Genomic DNA, 16,234 nt, shown 5'->3' on the forward strand with positions numbered 1-16,234 from the left:
AGATAGAAACTGACCTGGCTCACGCCGGTCTGAACTCAGATCACGTAGGATTTTAATGGTCGAACAGACCAACCCTCAGGAGCTGCTGCACCCCTAGGTAATCCCGATCCAACATCGAGGTCGCAAACTTCCTTATCAATAAGAACTCTCCAAGAAAATTACGCTGTTATCCCTACGGTAACTTATTCCTCTAATCGCCCTTTACCGGCGGATCCCCGAAAAAGCAACACCTGCATGGAAGTTGGCACTTCACCAAATGCTTAATAAACGGAGGATAACTATTCTCCGCAGTTGCCCCAACTAAAGCTACAAGCACATAACCAAGCCGCCTAAACGGTAAACTCACCCCCTTTAAAAAAGAAAATTAGCCCCTAGGCGACCAAACCAACTTGTGCAACTAACTAAAGCTCGATAGGGTCTTCTCGTCCCACGATTACACCCCCGCTTCTTCACGAGGATATCAAATTCAAGATCTGGGAGGGAGACAGCTGAACCTCCGTCTTGCCATTCATACCAGCCCCCATTCAAAGGGCAAATGATTATGCTACCTTCGCACGGTCAAGATACCGCGGCCGTTTAACTAAGTCACCGGGCAGGCAGGACCCTTTATACATAAGAAAACTTTACAAAGGGCGATGTTTTTGGTAAACAGGCGAAGTCCCCACATTTGCCGAGTTCCTTCCCCTCATCTCTCTAATTCTTACCAGGCCGCTTGAGTTAGCAGACAGACAAAAGCGAACTATGCTTTCCCGCACATATATACTTCTTTCCATCAAAAATTAGGACTGCTTAATACACAAAAGGCCTACTCTACTTCTTTACTAATTCCAGCATTATAACTCCTGCAACCCCGCAGGACTCCCCCGTAAAATAGTCACAACATAAAACCCGCCTTACAAAAATCCGTCTACACGCCACGGGCTACATAAAACAAGCTTTAACGCCCTCGTTCGGATAGATGCCATTAATCCTACCACTAATCGAGACCCAATTAACGTGTTTCCCTGCGCATTTTTAACCCATGGCTCAGGCTTTTACCTCCTTGACAAGAAAGCTTATCCCTCCTTGTCTACGCTTTGAATTCCCATTAAGGATTTAATCATTATCCACGTGATAACACAACCTTAATAGCCAAACAAACATGGCTAACACCAATTTCCGGGGAAACCAGCTATCGTTGAGCACGATAAACATTTCACATCTAATGTACCCTCAAACCTTACTATTGCAACAGTAAAAGCCTTCTCCTCACTAGGAGAGTACACTAGCTCGCTCAAATTCGGGTACGGCAACTCTTTACCAAAATACTCACCGAACCATCATACAAAAGGTACAGGGCTTTACTCTTTCTTTCCTACTCTTAGATATTTCACGATATTTCAACTTTCCCTCACGGTACTACCCCTTTAGCTCTTACTACGAGTTTCACTGATAACCTACTACTCCTGCTTGTCCCAAACTATCAATATTTTGGTAAACTTAAAACATCACAGTTTTATTATTCCCTCACCCTTACAAGGCTAGTCTTTAAAAATCTAATTATTCCGTATAAAATCTACAGCAAAGAAGCGAACACAGGAAGACTCACCAGACCCAGCAAACTTACCCTTAAACCCCCGCAAAGAACCAAACCACGAACCGTAACAGCACCTGATTTTCCACCCAGCAGCCCCCGCCAACCAAAGAGAACTAAAGAATGTTGAGGAAACAGTACCAAACTCCTTTTAAAGGACACGCGGAGGTAATAAAACAAACTAAGCAAACTTCCTGCGACTAAAAAGCCCCTCGCCAGAATACTACCCCTCTCAAGAAGACACTTAAGAGAAACGAACTTTATCAGAAAGCCAAAAAGAGGAGGCAAACCCCCCAAGGAAAGCACACCCAGCACCATGCCGGCACTCCCCCCAAGACTAAAGTACGAGAGCCGACCTACATGGGATAAGGTCTTTAAATCAAACTCTCTCGCAATCAAAAACACCCTAGAATTAGTAATTACATAAACCAACAACATAATGCAACCGGCATTAACAGAATACCCCACGGTCGAACAGATCCACCCCATATGTGCTACCGATGAAAAAGCCAAGATCTTTCGCACCTGCGTCTGATTCAAACCACCTCACCCACCTATCAACACAGAAAGGACACCCAAACAGACCAACACCCGAATGTCTACGCTATTAATTACATACACCAAGACAGAAAAGGGAGCCAACTTCTGTCAAGTTGACAAAACCAAACCCTCCAGAAAGCCAACCCCCTGAACAACATCTGGGAACCAATAGTGACATGGAAAGAGCCCTAACTTAAGCCCCACGGCCAAGGTAATCAGCACGGAAGAAACCCTAAGTAAGGGTTGACCGACTAGCCACGAGGAACTAAACCAAGCTTGGATAACAACAACGTTCAGTATGACAGCAGCCCTCACGGACTGTACCAAAAAATACTTTACCGACGACTCTACCTTTCGAGGTAAAAACCCTCCACATAAAATAGGTAAAATAGACAAAGTATTCACCTCCAACCCCACCCACAAGGTAAACCAGTGATGACTTCTTAAGACAATAAAAGTTCCAAATACCACACTAATAACCAACACGATAAAAACCCTACGATGCATAAAACCTGGAAGGAGTTTAACCTTCAGCAACCTAATTATCAGCTAGGAACCCCTACTTTAGGGAGCAGGTTCTATACCAAAACCAAGCTGGGAGGCAAAATATCAACGGAAACCAGCAACACCCTATAAAATACCAACACCCCCAAACTGAAGGGTAAATACTTCTTCCAAGTTAAATACATCAAATGATCATACCGAAACCGTGGGTAAGACGCCCGAACCCATAAAAACAGAACAACCAGAAATACAGTCTTAACCCTCACTATCAGAACCCCCATAGGAAAAACACCCCCAAAGGGGCTTGAACCCCCAAAAAACAAGACCACCGAAAGAAGGTTCATAAAAATTATTTTCCCGTATTCTGCTATAAAGAACATAGCAAAAGGCCCCCCAGCATATTCTACTTTATACCCTGAAACAATCTCTGACTCCCCCTCCGTTAGATCAAAAGGAGCACGATTTGTCTCTGCCAAAGTAGAAACAAATCAGACTACAAACAAAGGTGAACAACAAAAGACCAACCAGGAACCTCCCTGACTTTTTTCAATCACCCTAAGGCTAAAGCCTCCCGAAAATACCACCACCCCTAACAAAATCAGCCCTAGACTTATCTCGTAAGAGACCGTTTGAGCAACAGCCCGAACAGCTCCTAAAAAGGAATAATTTGAATTAGATGCCCAACCCGACCCTAACAAAGCATAAACAGATAGCCTAGACAACCCCATCACCAAAACGAGCGATAGTTTAACTTCCAGCACACAAAAACCAACTGGAATAAGTGACCACAAAAAAAGCGCAATCCTTAAAAAGAGGATGGGGGACAAAAAAAACAAATAAGGCGAAGCTTTAGAAGGCTTTAAAGTCTCCTTTATAAGCAACTTGAACCCGTCTGCTAAAGGTTGCAACAGACCAAACGGCCCCACTACATTAGGCCCCTTACGAAACTGCATATAACCAAGAACCTTCCGCTCTACTAAAGTTAACAAAGCCACTGCTAACAACACCGGAATTATAAAAACAACTGATTTAACAATAAAAACTAACCCATCCACAACTAAAGAAAGGACTTGAACCTTCGATAGAGAAACCTTAGATTTCTTGCATTACCGCTTTGCTACTTTAGCTATTTCTATATATAAGAATTATCTGACATGCTTCACCCCTGATTGCAAGCAGGGACCCCTTAGTTGGAAGCCAAGAATACTGATGTACTCGTGAAACCTGGCGAGAGAAGGACTCAAACCCTCCTTATTGGATTTACAATCCACTACATTAACCTCTGCCATCTCGCCAAAGGGCTAGTTAAACTGATAACACCAGAATGTCAGACTGGAATTGCTGGCTAATAATCCAGCGCTCTTTGAAAATAAAGGGAGGTATCTATCCTTCCATTTTTGAGGTATGAACCCAAAAGCTTCTATTAGCTTACTTTACTTACTATTTTCCTAGGGTAGAGCTTGACCAAGCATCTCTTTTACACGGAGAAGATATCTGTGCAAACCAGATTACCTTGAAAGTTCTGGCGGATATTACCCGCGTCTATAGATTTGCAATCTAAAATGTTAATTACACTACAAAACCCAGGGGTTAAAAACCTCTCATTTTTATTTAAAGCTTTGAAGGCTATTAGTTTTAATTAACTTAAACCCCTTATTAGTGAATTTAGTTTAACAAAAACATTTGACTTGCACTTAAAAACTCTAAGTTTAAACCTTAGAATTCACAAGCTAGGAGAAGGACTCGAACCTTCGATATTAGATCCTAAATCTAGCGCAGTAACCACTTTGCTACCCTAACCTGAGTCGACAAGTATTGATCTTGTTATCTCCTGGTTAACGGCCAATTGCCTTTCCATTAGGCTACGACCCAAATAGAAAGTAGTTTAATAGGTAAAACAAAGAATTTTGATTTCTTCAACATAAGTTCAACCCTTATCTTTCTAGTCAGAAAAATAGGACTCTACACCTATACCAGCAACTCCCAAAGCTACCATTCTTGACTAAACTATTTTCTGTTTAACCTATATATAATGAAATTATAAACCATGCAACTAAGGCGATGATTTTTTTCAACAAAACACAAGGGCATCGGGACACTATATCTAATATTTGGGGCCTGAGCAGGAATGGTTGGAACAGCCATGAGAGTAATAATACGAACAGAACTAGCCCAACCAGGCTCACTCCTCCAAGACGACCAAATATACAACGTAATAGTTACAGCTCACGCTTTAGTAATGATATTCTTCATGGTAATGCCAATTATGATCGGAGGATTCAGTAACTGACTGATCCCTCTAATGATCGGAGCACCCGATATGGCCTTCCCCCGAATGAACAACATGAGCTTTTGACTAGTACCCCCCTCTTTTCTACTACTCCTAGCATCAGCCGGAGTAGAAAGAGGCGCTGGAACCGGATGAACCATCTACCCTCCATTATCTAGCGGCCTAGCCCACGCCGGAGGATCAGTGGACCTTGCAATATTCTCACTCCACCTTGCAGGAGCATCCTCTATCCTGGCCTCCATAAAATTCATCACTACTGTAATAAACATGCGGACCCCAGGAATCTCGTTCGACCGTCTACCACTATTCGTCTGATCAGTATTCGTAACAGCATTTCTGCTACTCCTTTCCCTTCCCGTTCTAGCTGGAGCTATAACAATGCTTCTCACCGACCGAAACGTAAACACAACCTTCTTTGACCCCGCGGGGGGAGGAGACCCTATTTTATTCCAGCACCTTTTCTGATTCTTTGGGCATCCAGAGGTGTACATTCTTATACTTCCAGGATTTGGAATGATATCCCACGTAATCGCTCACTACTCAGGTAAGAGAGAACCTTTTGGCTACCTAGGTATGGTCTACGCTATTGTGTCTATTGGGATTTTAGGGTTTCTAGTGTGAGCTCACCACATGTTTACAGTCGGTATGGACGTAGACACTCGGGCATACTTCACAGCTGCAACAATGATAATAGCCGTACCCACAGGAATCAAGGTCTTCAGGTGAATGGCAACGCTACAAGGCAGGAACCTCCGATGAGATACACCACTGCTTTGAGCCCTAGGATTTGTATTCTTATTTACCATTGGGGGACTGACAGGCGTAATCCTGGCAAAATCATCCATCGATGTCATCCTCCACGACACCTATTACGTAGTCGCCCACTTCCACTATGTCCTATCAATGGGTGCAGTGTTTGCTATTTTCGCAGGATTCACACACTGATTCCCTCTCTTTTCTGGAGTAGGACTACACCCCCTATGGGGGAAGATCCACTTCGCATTAATGTTCATAGGAGTAAACCTCACCTTTTTCCCCCAACACTTCCTAGGATTAGCAGGTATGCCACGACGATACTCCGACTACCCGGACGCCTATACCCTTTGGAATACTATCTCATCCATAGGCAGCACCATATCCCTCGTAGCAACACTGATATTCCTATTTATCATTTGGGAAGCCTTCACTTCCCAGCGAACCACTGTTCGACCCGAATTCGCACCCTCCTCACTAGAATGACAATACTCTTCCTTTCCCCCCTCCCATCACACCTTCGACGAAATTCCGGCAACCGTATACTTAATTAAGTATGAGGATTAGTTTAACAAAAACATTTGACTTCGACTCAAAAAACTTCAGTTACACCCTGAAATCCTTTTATTACACCTATCTTTATTAGCACCATATCCATATACTACCTAGGATTACTAGGTATATTAATTAATCGGCTACACTTCTTGTCTATCCTCCTCTGCCTTGAACTTCTCCTAATATCGCTGTTCCTAAGAATGACAATATGGGCACTAAAAACCGGAACCAACCTCTTCGTAGCGAAAAACCTTATCCTTCTTACTCTTTCTGCCTGCGAAGCAAGGGCCGGCCTTTCCCTTATGGTAGCACTTTCACGAACTCACAAATCAGACTTAGTCATAGCACTGAATATCTTACAACAATAAATGGCAAATTGAACCCAACTAGGATTACAAGACGCATCTTCCCCCCTAATGGAAGAACTAATCTATTTTCATGATTACACTCTAATCATTCTTACCCTAATCACAATACTAGTCTTCTACGGGTTAGCATCACTCCTATTCTCCTCCAGAACAAACCGGTTCTTTTTAGAGGGGCAAGGACTAGAAACCATATGAACAATCATTCCCGCTATTATCCTTATATTCATCGCACTTCCCTCCCTCCAGCTCCTCTACCTCATGGACGAGGTAAAAAACCCCTTCCTCACCATAAAGGCGATAGGACACCAATGATACTGGAGATACGAATACGCAGACTACCGTGAATTAGAATTTGATTCATACATGATTCCCACTTCAGACCTTTCCTCTGGTATGCCCCGCTTACTAGAAGTGGATAAACGACTGATACTCCCCGCCCAAACGCCAATCCGAGTATTGGTATCCTCTGCAGACGTCCTCCACTCCTGGGCGATCCCTTCCCTCGGAGTAAAGATGGATGCGGTCCCAGGACGACTAAACCAAGTGAAATTGTTCATTTCCCGGTGCGGCATATTCTATGGTCAATGCTCAGAGATTTGCGGGGCAAACCATAGATTCATGCCCATAGTCATTGAGACCACAAAATTTTCCTCATTCGAAACATGAGTATCTAACTTCTTAACGGAATCTCTGGTAAGCTAATACGGAAGCATCAAACTCTTGACTTGAATAAAAGTGGAAGTCCACCCACTACCAGAGAGATGCCACAACTAAATCTAGCCTGATGATTGTTTAAATTCTTAATTAGATGAATAACATTACTTATAGTCTTCACTGCTTTGCTTAGCACACCTCCAATAGAAAAGCCGACTAAAGTCAGAGCCCAAACCACCTCACACCCCTTAAAAGTATGAACCTGAAACTAAAAAACATATTCGGCCAATTCTCCCCAGACCTCGTAGCTCTGGTCCCCATGACCCTGATCGCCTTAGTCCTCAACCTAGGGTGACTCTCTTTAACAAGAGGAACAAACTGACTCCCCACTCGAAGGGGCGCTTTAATCCAAGCCTTTAAGCGAGAAACTCTGAAGATACTGTTCCAGCAAGCCAACCCCAAAGTTGCGCCCTGAATCCCAGCTTTTACCTCTGTATTTATCTTCATCTTGTCAGTAAAAGTATTAGGACTACTACCGTATGCCTTCACCTCACCAAGCCACATATCACTTACTTATTCTATAGGCATCCCCTTCTGAATGTCAGTAAATATCCTTGGATTCTATCTAGCGTTCAAAAGTCGACTAAGACACCTAGTACCTCAAGGTACCCCCTCCTACTGGATCCCTCTAATGGTAATAATAGAAACAATCAGACTATTTGCACAACCCATTGCATTGGGCTTGCGATTAGCCGCCAACCTAACAGCAGGGCACCTTCTTATTTACCTCCTCTCTACAGCAATTTGAATCTTAGCAAAATCCCCCCTTATAGCCGGAGTACCCCTCTCAATATTTTTCCTCCTCTTCCTTCTGGAAATAGGAGTAGCCTGTATTCAAGCCTACGTGTTCACTGCACTAGTTAAATCCTACCTTGCCCAAAACCTATAAAAATTATGGCCCATCAACACCCCTACCACCTAGTAGACCAAAGACCCTGACCCCTCACCGGGGCTATTAGCGCTCTCATGATGACTTCCGGTCTAATACTATGATTCCACACAAAAAGAAACTCACTACTTATTGCAGGGACTCTGCTCCTTACCCTAACTATCCTAAAATGATGGCGAGACGTAATACGAGAAGCAACATTTCAAGGCAGACACACCCTACCGGTTAACACCGGGCTGCGATACGGAATGATACTTTTTATTACCTCGGAGATTTGCTTTTTCTTCGCTTTCTTCTGAGCATTCTTCCACAGCAGCCTAGCACCAACCATTGAGCTAGGTGTATCCTGACCCCCAACTGGAATTAGTCCAATCAACCCCTTTCTGGTTCCTCTCCTCAACACCGCCGTCCTACTCTCATCCGGGGTAACAGTCACTTGAGCCCACCACAGCATTCTAGCCGGAAACCGCACAGAATCCATACAAGCCCTATTTCTAACAATAGCCCTGGGTATATATTTCACCGCCCTGCAAGCCTGAGAATACTACGACTCACCATTTACCATAGCCGACAGAGTATATGGCTCTACATTTTTTGTGGCCACCGGCTTCCACGGACTTCACGTACTCATAGGAACAACTTTCCTCTTAATATGCTTCTTACGATTAATATTCTTCCACTTTTCCAACAACCACCACTTTGGCTTCGAGGCGGCTGCCTGATACTGACACTTCGTAGACGTAGTCTGACTATTTCTATACGTTTGCATCTATTGATGAGGATCCTAAGAGAAGAAAGGACTCGAACCTTTATCTTTCTAGTTTCAAGCTAAACGCATCCCACTCTGCCACTTCTCCCCCAAATAATTCTTATATACCAAATAAAAATTTACAAATTTACTATCACTCTAACATCAATCCTCCTGATAACAGGATTAATCACTGCCGCGGCTCACGCTCTACCCAACCGAAAAATAGACCTCGAAAAGTCCTCGCCCTACGAATGTGGGTTTGACCCCTTAAAACACGCACGCATACCATTCTCTTTTCGGTTTTTCCTAGTTGCTATCTTATTCCTCCTATTCGACCTGGAAATTGCCCTATTATTCCCGTTCCCCGTAAGGGCATTTTTTATGTCCCCAAACACCTCGCTAGAACTGGCTATAGCATTCTTACTAATACTTACACTTGGGCTAGCCTTCGAGTGGTCCCAAGGAGGTCTCGACTGAGCTGAATAATAAACTAATGATATATCTTATCTTGGCCTCCTCGTCAAGCCTGATCCTATCTTGGGCCGTCCCCCGAACACTTCTATGACCCTCAACCATAATTTGTTCACTCATCATCTCCAGACTAACTCTTAACCTAGCCCAAAAACACATACCTTCATTATGACACAAAATCTCCGCTAGCTTCGCTACCGACCCTCTAGCTTCACCTCTAATAACCCTGAGCATATGGCTTGGCCCTTTATCCCTCATAGCCAGAATAAAAACAATAAAGAGCCTACCACTAATAAAACAGCGCACTTTCATTTCCCTTATATTTATCATACTGACTGCCCTAATCCTTACATTTGCCTCGCTTGAATTAACCCTATTCTACATCGCATTTGAAACGACCCTTCTTCCAACACTAATTCTCATATCCCGCTGAGGGGCAAAAAAGGAACGGTATCAAGCTAGCACATACTTCCTTTTTTATACTCTCGTAGGTTCCCTACCCCTCCTCATAGCCATCATAAGCATCTACACCGTAACCGAATCATCTTTACTACCAGCCATTTTCCTTGGAAAAAAAATAACATCACTCCCCACTGCATTAACCTCCATATGATGAATCTTCTGCCTTATAGCCTTCATAATAAAGATGCCGATTTATGGATTCCACCTGTGACTCCCTAAGGCTCACGTAGAAGCCCCCATAGCTGGGTCAATGATTCTTGCAGCCATCCTCCTGAAGCTCGGGGGATACGGCCTCGCCCGAACCATCACAATATTTATTATACCCGCTTCCGTAAAAATATCATTCCCACTCACAACCTTCTGCATATGAGGCGCTCTAATAACAAGGATCATTTGCCTACGACAAACAGACCTGCGGTTCTTCGTCTATTCATCTTGTCCGGGCCACCTGAGATTAGTAGCTTCTGGCATATTCTCAATATCCCTCTGAGGGATGAAAGGCGCTCTTACTCTCATGATCGCTCATGGATTAATATCCTCAGCCCTGTTTTGTCTTGCAAAACTCCTCTATGAACGAAACACCACTCGAACCCTTTCAATAACCCGAGGCTTCAAGCTGGTTACCCCACTACTTACTGTATGATGAATAATAACATGTGTAACAAACCTGGGACTACCCCCTACTCCCAACCTAATTGGGGAACTTCTCATTATATCTACCATTATAGACTGGAAAATCTTATCTACACCCATAATCACTACAGCAACAATATTTGGGGCCTTATACTCCCTCCTAATACTAGTTAACACTAACAAAAACTCCTTCCCAAGTTTTATTACAAAAGCTCGCCCGATAACCACTTCGGAACACACCCTAATGGCTCTCCACCTCATCCCCCTAGCATTTATAATATTCAACCCCTCCCACATACTAATAAAATAACCCCAATGACTAAAGTAGTTTAATAAAAACGCTAATTTGTGGTATTAGAATCACCAGTTAAAACCTGGTCTATAGTCCGAAACTTATTGGCTTATTCTAGTCCTGCTAAGTCCAAGAATCTGTAGTTCAATTCTATAGAAGTTTCGATGGTAATAGAAATCACGAGAATAATTGCAACCATAAAAGTCACCATTATAACCATACTATTTGTCTCCATATTTTGCCTCCAGGGAACTACATTGCCCTATAAAAGAGGCCCTAACCTTAACTTTGGAGCACTTCATGATAAAAAGTTCGAATACACACACAAAAGAAGGCTATTATTTTCATCTGTACTAAAGAGATCAGCCCTCCTCTCACTCATACCGCTCTTCCTGAAAGTAAAATTCAAAACCCCAGAGACAATAGTCTCCGTAACCGAATGACTTCCCAAAAACGCACATCTCATTAACCTCGAACTACGATTCGACCTTTCATTCAAACTATTCTTTTCAGTTGCACTATTCGTCTCCTGATCAATCCTAGAGTTCTCACACTACTATATGGCACAAGACCCAGCACCGAACAAATTCTTCCGCCTCCTAATAATTTTCCTACTAAAAATGATCATACTCACCTCCACTGAAAACGTATTCCTTTTATTTATAGGCTGGGAAGGAGTCGGATTCTTATCATTCTTATTAATAAGATGATGAACTACACGAGCAAGAGCAAAAAAATCTGCCCTTCAGGCAGTAATCTACAACCGAATAGGAGACATAGGTATACTCCTATCTTTCTCCCTCAGGGTTACAACCTTTAACTCCTGAACTTTATCGGAAATATTTATCCTACAGCCCAGGGGCTCTCTCAGGAATATTCTGCTAGTTGGAGCCCTCATAGCTGCCGCGGGAAAGTCCGCCCAATTCGGTTTACACCCCTGACTCCCAGCAGCAATGGAAGGGCCCACCCCTGTATCAGCCCTCCTCCACAGCTCTACAATGGTAGTAGCAGGAATATTCCTTCTAATCCGCCTTGGTCCTGTATACTCAAACGTAAAAACCTTTAAAACGTGATGCCTTATACTAGGCTCCATCACGGCCATATTTGCTGCAACAACCGCAATCTCTCAACACGACATAAAGAAGATAATAGCATACTCCACTACCAGGCAACTAGGGCTCATGATGGTAGCCATAGGCCTAAACCAACCAGAAATTGCACTATTCCATATTTGCACACACGCATTCTTCAAGGCAATGCTGTTCCTATCCTCTGGTAGAATCATCCACAGACTAAAGGACGAACAAGACATACGAAAGATGGGCGGGCTCCACCTAATACTCCCCAACACAACCGCTTGTATTATCCTGGGAAGACTTGCCTTATCTGGTACACCATTCCTGGCCGGATTTTACTCCAAGGACCTAATATTAGAATTAGGCCTCTCTAAACTTTCGAACCTGATAGGAATTGTTTTGGCCCTTCTAGCAACCCTCCTAACCGCGGCATACTCATTCCGCATCATACACTTCTGCTTCACCAAAAGACCAGCCTTCTCACCCCTTTCTCCTACCAGAGAAGAAAAAATCAAACTAACCAAAGTGTTAAAACGACTAGCTATTGGTACAATAATCTCAGGATGGTTAATATCAAACTTTATCCTACAGCCCCCGAAAATCACCATCAGACTCACCCTTAAGAGCCTCGCTGCCCTATTAACTGTTTCCGGAATAGTATTAACAGCATCACTACTTCGCACTCTTTCCCTAAAAATGCCCCCCAAAAACCTCATAAACGCCAAAACATTCACCACAAAACAGTGATTTTACGAACACGCATCCCACAACATCCTCACGAGCTTATCTTTCTCGCTCTCTTTAACAGGAAGAACCCAAAGGATAGACCGAGGATGAAGAGAAAATCTAGGCGCACAAGGAATAAACTCGGCCTCTTCTGAAATTTCCCGGGAGTACCAACTAACCCAAACAGGCTATATTAAGCAGTACCTTCTCCTCTCTACCACCACTTTCACCATTATAGCCATAGTCTCCACCACCTTTCTATAATAACCAACACCGCACTCTGTACACTCATAACAACTGAACACAAACCTAACCCTACAGGGCCTTTAATATTTTATATTCCGCCCCATAAGTAATCACTAGCGCAACCACTAGAGCAATAAAAAGTACGAACCCCCCTACCAACAAGTAGCCCCCCAACGCTTTATATAAAGCCCCACCCCCCACAAGATCCCTCTCTACTGTCATAGACCACCCCCCAAGCGAGAAGCTCAAGAAAGGATCAAACCTCACGAAAGCCCAAACGACACCTACACCCCTTAAGAGGAGTACCTCATTCAGGTTGCTCACTGCCGGGTACCGCTCCGCAGATATAGCCGTAGAATAAACAAAAACAACCAACATTCCCCCCATATAAATAAGAACAAGCACCAAGGCCACAAAGGAAGATCCTAGGAGCCCACAAAGAAAGCACCCCGACACGGCCACTAAGACCAAACCTAGAGCACCAAAATAAGGAGATAACCTATAAAACACCAGAGTACTTCCAAAGGGCATAACAACTATCACAGCATAAAAAACCATTATATATAAAAATTATGACAGGCCCTCTCCGAAAGAGACACCCCTTATTTAAAGTAGTAAAAAATTTCCTAATAGACCTCCCCTCCCCTAGGAAACTGTCCATATGTTGAAAATTCGGGTCCCTATTAGGCCTTTGCCTGATCACCCAAATAATCACAGGCCTATTTCTCGCTATGCAATATACCTCAGATATATCTCTAGCCTTTTCGTCCATCAGCCACATATGCCGAGACGTAAACTATGGTTGACTCCTACGAAATATACACGCCAAAACGGCCTCCTTCTTTTTCCTTTGCATTTATTTCCACATAGGCCGAGGATTATACTACGGCTCCTACATAAAAAAGGAGGCCTGAAAAGTAGGCGTTATCCTCCTTCTCCTCACCATGCTAACAGCTTTCGTTGGGTACGTTCTCCCATGAGGCCAAATGTCATTTTGAGGAGCAACAGTGATCACAAACCTTGTATCTGCCCTCCCCTATATAGGAACATCAATAGTCCAATGGCTTTGAGGAGGATTCTCAGTTGACAACGCCACCCTCACCCGATTTTTTGCCTTCCATTTCCTATTTCCCTTCATCATCACCGCTCTCTCGGTCATCCACCTATTCTTCCTCCACCAAACTGGTTCTAACAAACCTACGGGAATAGAATCAAAGTTTGATAAGACCCCCTTCCACACCTACTTTTCCTATAAGGACCTCACGGGGTTTGTAGCTCTATTTACCCTGATAAGCGCAATAGTTCTTTTATCCCCAACCTTACTTAGAGACCCCGAAAAATTCAAACCCGCTAACCCTTTAGTTACACCAGTTCACATCCAACCGGAATGATACTTCCTTTTCGCCTACGCGATCCTCCGATCCATCCCCAAAAAGTTAGGAGGCGTAATAGCCTTATTAGCATCAATCCTCATCTTGTTCATGGTCCCAATCCTCCACACATCAAACAACCAAGCTAGCACCTTTCGACCTGTTTCACAAAGACTCTTCTGATGTCTTACCACCATCTTCCTGTTCCTAACATGAATAGGAAGGCAACCCGTAGAAGACCCATTCATCCTCCTCGGGCAAATAGCCTCAACGGCTTACTTCCTCTTGTTCTTGTTCGCGATTCCTCTAACATCAGAACTAGAGAAAAAGCTGATTTTCTGCAAAGATAGCTTAACAGAAAAGCAAAGCACTGAAAACGCTTAAATAAAGGTTCGAGTCCTTTTCTTAGCAACCGATTTGGTCCTAGTCCTTCCCTCAACTTTCTCCAGGATGATACATGCAAACCCCTAAGTTCTACGGTGAGCTCAATCTGCTTCTGGCCTCTTCCAAGACACCAGGACACTAAAAATAGCATCAGGCACCATTCCTCGTAGCCCAAGACGCTAAGGCCTACCCAAACAAAGATAGCCCACACCTGCAAGTACTTGACATTACACAATAAGCGCTAGCTTGATGCAGCCGTAGAGAAAAAAACCGGTAAATTATGTGCCAGCCACCGCGGTTATACATAAGATTTTAGTTGAGGGCCTCGGTAAAAAGGTGATAAAAATGCACCAGAGTCCTCGCCCCCTCAAGCAGTAATAAGCTAACAGGACCCTAAGAACTATTCCACCAAACCCTGCCCTACCCAAACCCTTGATATTTATCACCAAAGCTCAAAGATAAACTGGGATTAGATACCCCATTATATGAGCCCTAAAACAACCTAAACACCTGAGAACTACGAACAAGAGTTTAAAACTCAAAGGACTTGGCGGTTTTCCAGACCTCCTTGGAGGAGCTTGCTATCTAACCGATAACCCACGAAATACCTCACCAGCCTTTGCAAACCGCAGCCTGTATACCATCGTCGTCAGTCTACCCTTTAAAGACAGTATACTGAATGGAGTAAATTGTTATATCTCCTCTACGTCAGATCGAGGTGCAGCTCATAAGCTGGGGATAAGTGAGCTACAATAACTAACTAACAGGCCCTCTAAACCAAGATATGGACAAGCCCATGAAAACCGGGACTCAAAACAGGATTCAGCAGTAACGCCTAACAGAGAATAGGTGTGAAGCACACAGCTCTGGAATGCGCACACATCGCCCGTCACTCTCGTCCACAGAGGAGAAAAGTCGTAACAAAGTAGGCGTATTGGAAAATGCGCCTGGTACAAATTCTTATAGTTGAACCACAACAGCAGCTTTTCACGCTACAAGCTTGGGTTAGACCCCCAATGAGAATTGCACAAGCGCCTCAAAAGCTGACGGGTAAGCAATTAATCTTGTAAATTAAAAGGCGAAGGTTCGAGTCCTTTTTGAGGCTTCCCATAACCCCCCCCCCCTCCGGGGGGGGGGTTAGCTGGGTATAAGTTTGTGTTCTTGAGAAAGCTATACAGGGCCAAGGTATTATGCAAACCTCCCCTATGGGGTAATACAATACGGAAAGATACACCTTTTTTCTTACTTTTCCGCTCCGCGGGGGGATAGTTAGGGTAAGGCTACATAGGCTAAACCCAGTTTATACGCCATCCTACACTCTAGTTATAAGTTCTTTCTGATACAGGATTAATACTAAACAATGACAGTACCCGCTTTACCGTCTTATCAAAAAACCACGGTCACGTAGGCCCTATGCAACTATATAACTATCGACGTCACACTTTAACCCAGTTTTTAAACCCTAAACCTCTCACGCAGAGGCTTGACGTTTCCACTGCCTGAAGCTACCGCAACCGCAGACACCAAGAACCAATCTTTATTTTACAACAGAACCTTCAAAAGTGTTTACCTTAAGATATTGACACCACCCCTTCGATCCTTTCGTACTAGAAGGGACCCTTGCTCTATTCAATCGT

The 16,234-nt window shown here is 43.7% G+C and overlaps 13 protein-coding genes and 24 non-coding genes across 37 annotated transcripts, besides 1 other annotated feature; 23 read left to right on the forward strand and 14 right to left on the reverse strand. All coding sequences in view use genetic code 9, as the record gives it.

The window, feature by feature from the left end:
- On the reverse strand, positions 1 to 1,549 carry KEG27_r02. Its single transcript has one exon. It is a non-coding gene; the product is annotated as a l-rRNA (ribosomal RNA).
- A 6-nt stretch (positions 1,550 to 1,555) lies between these two features.
- On the reverse strand, positions 1,556 to 2,620 carry ND2 (NADH dehydrogenase subunit 2). The gene has a single exon. The coding sequence runs from the start codon at positions 2,618 to 2,620 to the stop codon at positions 1,556 to 1,558; it is 1,065 nt and encodes a 354-aa protein (YP_492653.1).
- On the reverse strand, positions 2,621 to 2,692 carry KEG27_t01. Its single transcript has one exon. It is a non-coding gene; the product is annotated as a tRNA-Ile (tRNA).
- ND1 (NADH dehydrogenase subunit 1) lies at positions 2,692 to 3,672 on the reverse strand. The gene has a single exon. The coding sequence runs from the start codon at positions 3,670 to 3,672 to the stop codon at positions 2,692 to 2,694; it is 981 nt and encodes a 326-aa protein (YP_492654.1).
- KEG27_t02 lies at positions 3,673 to 3,744 on the reverse strand. Its single transcript has one exon. It is a non-coding gene; the product is annotated as a tRNA-Leu (tRNA).
- Positions 3,745 to 3,772: 28 nt separating this feature from the next.
- Positions 3,773 to 3,841, forward strand: KEG27_t03. The gene has a single exon. It is a non-coding gene; the product is annotated as a tRNA-Gly (tRNA).
- Position 3,842: 1 nt separating this feature from the next.
- Positions 3,843 to 3,912, reverse strand: KEG27_t04. Its single transcript has one exon. It is a non-coding gene; the product is annotated as a tRNA-Tyr (tRNA).
- KEG27_t05 lies at positions 3,913 to 3,983 on the forward strand. The gene has a single exon. It is a non-coding gene; the product is annotated as a tRNA-Asp (tRNA).
- A 1-nt stretch (position 3,984) lies between these two features.
- Positions 3,985 to 4,055, reverse strand: KEG27_t06. Its single transcript has one exon. It is a non-coding gene; the product is annotated as a tRNA-Met (tRNA).
- An 11-nt stretch (positions 4,056 to 4,066) lies between these two features.
- Positions 4,067 to 4,134, forward strand: KEG27_t07. Its single transcript has one exon. It is a non-coding gene; the product is annotated as a tRNA-Val (tRNA).
- Positions 4,135 to 4,201, reverse strand: KEG27_t08. The gene has a single exon. It is a non-coding gene; the product is annotated as a tRNA-Cys (tRNA).
- On the reverse strand, positions 4,202 to 4,271 carry KEG27_t09. The gene has a single exon. It is a non-coding gene; the product is annotated as a tRNA-Trp (tRNA).
- A 5-nt stretch (positions 4,272 to 4,276) lies between these two features.
- Positions 4,277 to 4,345, forward strand: KEG27_t10. Its single transcript has one exon. It is a non-coding gene; the product is annotated as a tRNA-Ala (tRNA).
- Positions 4,346 to 4,417, reverse strand: KEG27_t11. Its single transcript has one exon. It is a non-coding gene; the product is annotated as a tRNA-Leu (tRNA).
- Positions 4,418 to 4,489, reverse strand: KEG27_t12. Its single transcript has one exon. It is a non-coding gene; the product is annotated as a tRNA-Asn (tRNA).
- Positions 4,490 to 4,491: 2 nt separating this feature from the next.
- KEG27_t13 lies at positions 4,492 to 4,563 on the forward strand. The gene has a single exon. It is a non-coding gene; the product is annotated as a tRNA-Gln (tRNA).
- KEG27_t14 lies at positions 4,564 to 4,634 on the reverse strand. Its single transcript has one exon. It is a non-coding gene; the product is annotated as a tRNA-Pro (tRNA).
- A 30-nt stretch (positions 4,635 to 4,664) lies between these two features.
- Positions 4,665 to 6,217, forward strand: COX1 (cytochrome c oxidase subunit I). Its single transcript has one exon. A coding segment is annotated over exon 1 (1,553 nt).
- On the forward strand, positions 6,218 to 6,286 carry KEG27_t15. The gene has a single exon. It is a non-coding gene; the product is annotated as a tRNA-Arg (tRNA).
- Positions 6,287 to 6,583, forward strand: ND4L (NADH dehydrogenase subunit 4L). Its single transcript has one exon. The coding sequence runs from the start codon at positions 6,287 to 6,289 to the stop codon at positions 6,581 to 6,583; it is 297 nt and encodes a 98-aa protein (YP_492656.1).
- Positions 6,584 to 7,271, forward strand: COX2 (cytochrome c oxidase subunit II). Its single transcript has one exon. A coding segment is annotated over exon 1 (688 nt).
- Positions 7,272 to 7,343, forward strand: KEG27_t16. Its single transcript has one exon. It is a non-coding gene; the product is annotated as a tRNA-Lys (tRNA).
- Position 7,344: 1 nt separating this feature from the next.
- ATP8 (ATP synthase F0 subunit 8) lies at positions 7,345 to 7,509 on the forward strand. Its single transcript has one exon. It carries the CDS (start codon positions 7,345 to 7,347, stop codon positions 7,507 to 7,509), a length of 165 nt encoding a protein of 54 aa, YP_492658.1.
- Positions 7,494 to 8,186, forward strand: ATP6 (ATP synthase F0 subunit 6). The gene has a single exon. The coding sequence runs from the start codon at positions 7,494 to 7,496 to the stop codon at positions 8,184 to 8,186; it is 693 nt and encodes a 230-aa protein (YP_492659.1).
- A 5-nt stretch (positions 8,187 to 8,191) lies between these two features.
- COX3 (cytochrome c oxidase subunit III) lies at positions 8,192 to 8,974 on the forward strand. The gene has a single exon. It carries the CDS (start codon positions 8,192 to 8,194, stop codon positions 8,972 to 8,974), a length of 783 nt encoding a protein of 260 aa, YP_492660.1.
- Positions 8,973 to 9,043, reverse strand: KEG27_t17. Its single transcript has one exon. It is a non-coding gene; the product is annotated as a tRNA-Ser (tRNA).
- A 29-nt stretch (positions 9,044 to 9,072) lies between these two features.
- Positions 9,073 to 9,423, forward strand: ND3 (NADH dehydrogenase subunit 3). The gene has a single exon. The coding sequence runs from the start codon at positions 9,073 to 9,075 to the stop codon at positions 9,421 to 9,423; it is 351 nt and encodes a 116-aa protein (YP_492661.1).
- A 7-nt stretch (positions 9,424 to 9,430) lies between these two features.
- ND4 (NADH dehydrogenase subunit 4) lies at positions 9,431 to 10,813 on the forward strand. Its single transcript has one exon. It carries the CDS (start codon positions 9,431 to 9,433, stop codon positions 10,811 to 10,813), a length of 1,383 nt encoding a protein of 460 aa, YP_492662.1.
- An 8-nt stretch (positions 10,814 to 10,821) lies between these two features.
- Positions 10,822 to 10,890, forward strand: KEG27_t18. The gene has a single exon. It is a non-coding gene; the product is annotated as a tRNA-His (tRNA).
- On the forward strand, positions 10,891 to 10,959 carry KEG27_t19. Its single transcript has one exon. It is a non-coding gene; the product is annotated as a tRNA-Ser (tRNA).
- ND5 (NADH dehydrogenase subunit 5) lies at positions 10,960 to 12,861 on the forward strand. Its single transcript has one exon. The coding sequence runs from the start codon at positions 10,960 to 10,962 to the stop codon at positions 12,859 to 12,861; it is 1,902 nt and encodes a 633-aa protein (YP_492663.1).
- A 51-nt stretch (positions 12,862 to 12,912) lies between these two features.
- Positions 12,913 to 13,401, reverse strand: ND6 (NADH dehydrogenase subunit 6). The gene has a single exon. It carries the CDS (start codon positions 13,399 to 13,401, stop codon positions 12,913 to 12,915), a length of 489 nt encoding a protein of 162 aa, YP_492664.1.
- A 14-nt stretch (positions 13,402 to 13,415) lies between these two features.
- CYTB (cytochrome b) lies at positions 13,416 to 14,553 on the forward strand. The gene has a single exon. A coding segment is annotated over exon 1 (1,138 nt).
- Positions 14,554 to 14,624, forward strand: KEG27_t20. The gene has a single exon. It is a non-coding gene; the product is annotated as a tRNA-Phe (tRNA).
- On the forward strand, positions 14,625 to 15,553 carry KEG27_r01. Its single transcript has one exon. It is a non-coding gene; the product is annotated as a s-rRNA (ribosomal RNA).
- KEG27_t21 lies at positions 15,554 to 15,622 on the forward strand. Its single transcript has one exon. It is a non-coding gene; the product is annotated as a tRNA-Glu (tRNA).
- A 7-nt stretch (positions 15,623 to 15,629) lies between these two features.
- Positions 15,630 to 15,703, forward strand: KEG27_t22. The gene has a single exon. It is a non-coding gene; the product is annotated as a tRNA-Thr (tRNA).
- Positions 15,704 to 16,234: a sequence feature (putative control region).

Source organism: Acanthaster planci, mitochondrion (genome assembly GCF_054643075.1).
Source record: "Acanthaster planci mitochondrion, complete genome".
NCBI classification, from domain to species: domain Eukaryota; kingdom Metazoa; phylum Echinodermata; class Asteroidea; order Valvatida; family Acanthasteridae; genus Acanthaster; species Acanthaster planci.